The sequence below is a fragment of the Mesitornis unicolor genome, unplaced genomic scaffold (genome assembly GCF_000695765.1).
Source record: "Mesitornis unicolor isolate BGI_N332 unplaced genomic scaffold, ASM69576v1 scaffold27425, whole genome shotgun sequence".
NCBI lineage: Eukaryota > Metazoa > Chordata > Aves > Mesitornithiformes > Mesitornithidae > Mesitornis > Mesitornis unicolor.
Genome location: NW_010185218.1, coordinates 18,919 through 24,761, shown reverse-complemented (window position 1 = coordinate 24,761; position 5,843 = coordinate 18,919). Strand labels below are relative to the sequence as shown.

Here is a 5,843-nt window from a genome sequence, read left to right as displayed (position 1 = left end):
TCTGGGCAGAATTGTGGCTGGTGAAAATACAGAGCTGGAAGATTTTCCAAGTAAAAAAATATACTTTTTGAATGAACTGAAATCTTCTTGCAAAATCATAATATATGCAATGGAAAATAACTCAAGAAAAAAAATAAGACTTTTTTTTACATTTTAGTATATGTAGAAATGTTTTAAAATGCAGATATACTTCATTCTTTGATTATTTAATGTCAAATTATTGTTCAATTTTCTAATATGTGTAAATAATGTATCAGCCAAATGAATGCAAAAAGCATTCAGTGGAAAAGGGAGCATCTTTAGTTGATTGATTTCTTGATCATAAGAAAAAATAATGAAAGCTGACCTTATTGATTTCTAAACAAAAAAGTAAGTAGAATGCAGTTACATTATGTTGTACTGTATGTCTGTAACTGCAGGACATACTATTGACATATTATTAATCACTTAATACAGAGAGAATAAAACAAAGTCCTATTACCACACCTCTGAAGGCAACACAACGATGTTCAAAAGTTCATTCTGGAAAAAGAAATAATGAAAAAAGAGGAGCTGGTCTCTCTTAGGTAATAAGACCAACCGGGTACTTGAAGGCAGAGTGATGCCGTGGTCATTGGTAGCATTTTGAGTACCTCAAGGAACAGGTGTTTTCATTCTGACTGTGCTACTGACTAGTGCCAAGTCCTTTTTGTGTCTGCCTGCAGTATTTAGCTCTTTTCTTCTTTAGGACTCTCTTTCACTATTCATTTATGCAACAGCCAGCAAGCTGGAAACCTACTTTGTACTGGTGGCTGGCTGCCACCAAAGAACAGCTTAATAAGTTTAATAACAGTCATGCTTTGGATCTGCCACATACTTGTTTGTGGCTGTTGGGCAAATCTCTTGCATTCTCTGTGCTCCTGTAAATAAAAAAAATGGTACTTGTTGAGGTTAATGGATGAAAAACATATTTTTTGGCTCCTTGTTTCAATATTTTGTCTTTGACCATGTATCCTAAATGCACGAAAATATATTTTAAAAAAGCCCAAGGTAGCAAAGAAACTCTGAAATACCTCCACTTGAAAAAAAAGCTGCTTAAAAATGATTGCAAGGAGGTATCAGTAGCTGTGAGTCCTTATTTTGCTCAGAAAGGTAATACATGACTAATGGGGAGGCACATAACCAGACTGCAGTATACAAGTTGATAGTAGCTGAAGGAAAAGAAAAACTAAAATAATGCCTCTTGGAAGTTATATATCAGCTTCTGTAAAAAGTTGCAAATTTTTTAGGGTGTGTTCTGTGACTGAGACATCTGAACTTCTAAATTTTTTGCTTAAATCAGAGGTGGCTGTGAGGAAGGGGGTGTTTAGCAAATGCATTAAGAGGACAACACCTGTTCATGTGCTATCTTGCAGAAAGGACCATATTTGACTTTTGTTTCGCAGAATGTGTTTGTAAGCCCTGTCACCTCTTTTCCTGTTTGCCACAGCTACAAAACCTTCTATTTGTCTCAAAACCTGTTCTGTAACTGTCAGCTGCCCATTTGACACATTCACCAAATCCCACCTATCTCCAGAAGCAATGGACTAAACCTCTCAGAAACTCCCAAACCCAAGAGAGGACAAGGACACAGGAGAAGGAGAAGGAGACCAGGGTCTACTGAGAGACCTGAGGCTTCTTGCTGTCCAAGGTAAAGTCCATCCATATTTAATGTGGTACTCTTAAAAGTAATGTGCTAACTTTGGGAACCAGGGGAAAGGGACCTGCAGCAGTTCTCTCTCTCTCTTGATATCTCTCTCTCTCTCGATATCCTCTGGAAAACTGCTTTTTCAGTTTGACTGTTTTGCCAGCTGGTGTGGGGAGGGGAGAAAATGGAAAATGATGTGCCCTGTTCGGAAGTTGTCAGGGGTGTTGCTGGTGTTAAGGCAGTCTGAAAGTCTGAAGTGAAGCATCTCCAGACTCTGTTCAGCACAGGAATAACACTTCTGAATTTTTCTAAAATCAGATGCATTGTATCTATAAATCTATATCTATGTATCTGTGTCTACCTACATATTTCTATTTCTATATCGATACATATCTAGAAATCTATAACACATTATTTTTTGAATTTTTTTTTACTTTCAGTTGTTGAATCTATGGACTGCTTTTAAGGCGTTCCTGACAGGCAATTAAGAAAAGCAAGTGATCGCTGCAATGCTTACAGTCACAGTGTGCCAGTATCACACATCAAAAGCACAAGCAGGAAATATTTTCTACCTATATCTGTTGCTGCATGAACAGCCATTACCTGGTGTCTCAACAGCTTGATATTTAGAGGCTTATATGTGAAGACAAAGTTGAAATTTATAACGCAGATGTCATACCTACAGCTGAAAACTAAATATAGGAAAGAATTACACTATCAATGTAGCACTGCTTTTCTCTCATCGTTCATTATTTTTGAAGAAGGAGCTCTGTAGGGTTGAGTGCTGTATTTGTGACAAGTTTCTCTGCATTGCATGTTCCAATTGACTTTGGTGGGAACAGACCTGGTGCCCCAAGAAAAGCTGAGGCAGGTGAGTGAGGCATGAGCAGCGTTCATACCTAGAGCAGAGGATGAATACTGACTCCAGCACCCCTCTGTGCTGTGCTGTGTGTATGAATCCTCCTGCTTCCCTGCACAAGGTGGCACAGCCTGGCAAGAAGGGGTAAATTCTGATTCCTTCCTCGTCAATATGAGAATTTTCACTCTTCTCTCTCTTTTCATATACCAGAGCAGCAGTTTTTAACTCAGGAGAGCATGTCCTTTACTTTTAATAAATTAGTCACTGGCATTCATATTGTTGCTACAGCCTAATAGCAATGATTATTACAAATACTCTTCCCTCCTGGAAACTCTGTGTCTTTGAAGCTCTTTCAAGATGTGATCAACCTGTACGCAAGCGTAACATAGGTGCAGTGCGCAATAAACATGCAAATGACTTAGCAGTGACAAGACAAACTCATTTGAAATAGTGTCTTTTGAAAGAAGCATTACTTTGTAAAATGTCAACACTTAATTCTGCAAACCAGCCTTTTACAGGGGTCATGAGGTAACATCTGAAAAAAAAAAAGTAGTTAAAACACTGACTCAATTTCAAGAGCAGCTCAGACTATTTCAAAGCAGTATCTATTGCAATTCTTCAGAAATGACAGAGAGGAAACACCCCTCCATATTACTTCAGTTTTCTCTACACTAGAAAACTGAAGTTGGACAGAGCAGGCAGAAGCAATAACCTGCTGTGTTTCAGCAACAGGCATGACCTCTTCAGTCCAATCACTTTTATAAGTGTCCTTATGCTACAGGCAAAAGCTTCCCCACCCCAGGGAGCACAAGAAAATGCAGATTCTTAGATCAAATACACATTTTGTACCATTTAGCACCATTACAACTATTCAGAGCATGAATTTTCCCCTGTCACTGTAATGACGAAGGGTTAACTCACTGGCGCTGAGGCAGTTTCAGGGAAACCGAGAGCATGTCAGTGCTCACACTTACGCATGTATAGCAGTGATTGGCAGGCTGCAGGTATAGCCTTTTGGGTGGTACAGCTGCTCTTGTCCACCCAGTGAGAATGAGACTGCATTTTGCAGTCCCTCTCTGCCTGAAGGCAGACCCATGAGCTCAATGTGGCATAGAGAGGGGCAGAAGCCACCCTGGGAGTCCTGTGACAGAACAGCCAGCCATTTATCCCTTGCTCTTTCCTCCACAGGTATCTGAGATGAATCCCACAAGCCAGTTCCTTGGCACAACCGAGTATGACTATGGATATGATGAAAACACTGCTCCGTGCGATGAAGGAAACAGCTTTCGCAGGCTTAAATCCCTCTTTCTGCCTATTCTTTACTGCCTTGTGTTTGTCTTCTGCCTTCTGGGAAACTCCTTGGTCCTTTGGGTTCTCCTGACCAGGAAAAGGCTGACAACGATGACTGACATCTGCCTGCTGAACCTTGCAGCCTCTGATCTCCTCTTCATCGTGCCTCTCCCTTTCCAAGCCCACTACGCTTCAGACCAGTGGGTTTTTGGCAATGCTATGTGCAAGATAATGGCTGGCATTTATTACACAGGTTTTTATAGCAGTATTTTCTTTATAACCCTCATGAGCATAGACAGGTACATAGCAATTGTCCATGCTGTCTATGCCATGAGGATACGGACAGCCTCTTGTGGCATGATTATTAGTTTAATCCTGTGGCTGGTGGCTGGCTTGGCTTCTGTACCCAACATCATGTTCAACCAGCAGCTGGTAATTGAGCAGTCTGTGCAGTGTGTCCCCACATACCCACCAGACAACAACACTTGGAAGGTTGCTTCTCAGTTTGCAGCCAATATCTTAGGTCTCTTGATTCCCCTTAGCATCCTCATTTACTGCTATGCCCAGATACTGAAAAACCTGCAAAAATGCAAAAATCGGAACAAGATCAAGGCGATCAAGATGATTTTCATCATTGTCATTGTTTTCTTTCTCTTCTGGACTCCCTTCAACATTGCGCTGTTCCTAGACTCCCTGCAGAGCTTGCACATCATCAATGACTGCAAGGCGAGCTACCAGATAGCCCTGGCTCTGCAGCTGACAGAAACCATCTCCTTCATCCACTGCTGCCTGAACCCTGTGATCTACGCCTTTGCCGGAGTGACCTTCAAGGCCCATCTTAAAGGACTACTCCAGTCCTGTGGCCGTGTCCTCTCCAGCCCTGTTGGAGGTGCAGGGGCTGGTCAATCATTTTCAGCGCCCACCCAGCTCTCTGGCTGCTCTGACAGCGCAGGGCTCCTGTGAGCCCACCTGAGCTGCCTTCTTCTGGTGCAAGAAGTTGGGCTAAGCTCTGACATGGCCTTGGAGGTTGTACTGTGTGTGCAGCATCCTCTTGGGAGGGCCAGTATACCTATGCCTCCTTTTGGCATACGCTGTGAACTACAGCACAGTAAGTGGCAAGGTCAGTTTCCTAAGAGCGCCAATGCGTTTGTAAGATGGTGAACCTACAAGCTGGCCACAGAATTATTTTTAATTATGTTTTAGAGCTCTTTTAATGCATTTCAGCAAGCAGGGTGCTTCCGCTAGTACTTATTTACTTCTCTGATCAAAGCATAACTTCTGCCTTGCCCTCAAATATGCCCTGCCTTATGAAAGCTGTTTCATACCTGAAACTCTACATCCCTGGGACAGGTGTGGGACACTCCTCCCAGAGGTGGGAAGGGGATAGGTATGGGATTACTTCACATTGCAAAGAGAGAATACCCCCCTCAGCCACTGTCATCATCTCCCTTTGCTTCAGCTCCCAGATAAAGAGCCTCCTCAGCTCAGGGCCCTGTTGCTTTGCTGAGGGACCCTCCCATGGGCATGGCTGGGAGAGCTTCTGGAGCAGCTGCTGCACAAAGGAGCCTTTGGTGGCGAGGCCTTCAAAAATTGCAGAGCGATGCCTCCAGGTGCCCCCTATACTGGTCACTTGTAGAGCCCCATACATCTGAATGTGTCGCCATCAAAGCAGCCTGGTGGTGTGCTTCGCCACTGGAGGTGTGGGACCTCCAGCTCTGTACCCTCAGCACTCACTTCTAAATGTAAACACTCCAAAATGGCATGTAGCACATAGACTCCGCCTCCTTGTCCACACATCATTATTTTCTGCCATTTTAGAAATGTTTTCTCTGAATTAATTTGATTAACTGCATCTTTTTATGTCTTGGCTCCTGAAAGTCTTTCTGATTACTTGCAAGTCTGGATTAGGATAAGGAAAGACTGTTTAGACTGATTTTTGAGCTGATATCACATGAAATACATCTGATGGAATGGAGAGGCACCCTGGAGCTCTTCAGCAAAATAAGTTTTGCCTCCACTTTCCTGCTG

At 42.6% G+C, this 5,843-nt stretch overlaps 1 protein-coding gene across 1 annotated transcript; it reads left to right on the top strand.

The window, feature by feature from the left end:
- Window positions 1-3,722: 3,722 nt before the first annotated feature.
- On the top strand, window positions 3,723-4,778 carry LOC104540865 (C-C chemokine receptor type 8-like). Its single transcript, XM_010184778.1, has one exon. It carries the CDS (start codon window positions 3,723-3,725, stop codon window positions 4,776-4,778), a length of 1,056 nt encoding a protein of 351 aa, XP_010183080.1.
- Window positions 4,779-5,843: the final 1,065 nt, after the last annotated feature.

Coding starts and splice junctions, on each gene's coding strand:
- LOC104540865 (XM_010184778.1), top strand. CDS start 3,723: ATGAATCCCACAAGCCAGTTCCTTGGCACAACCGAGTATGACTATGGA.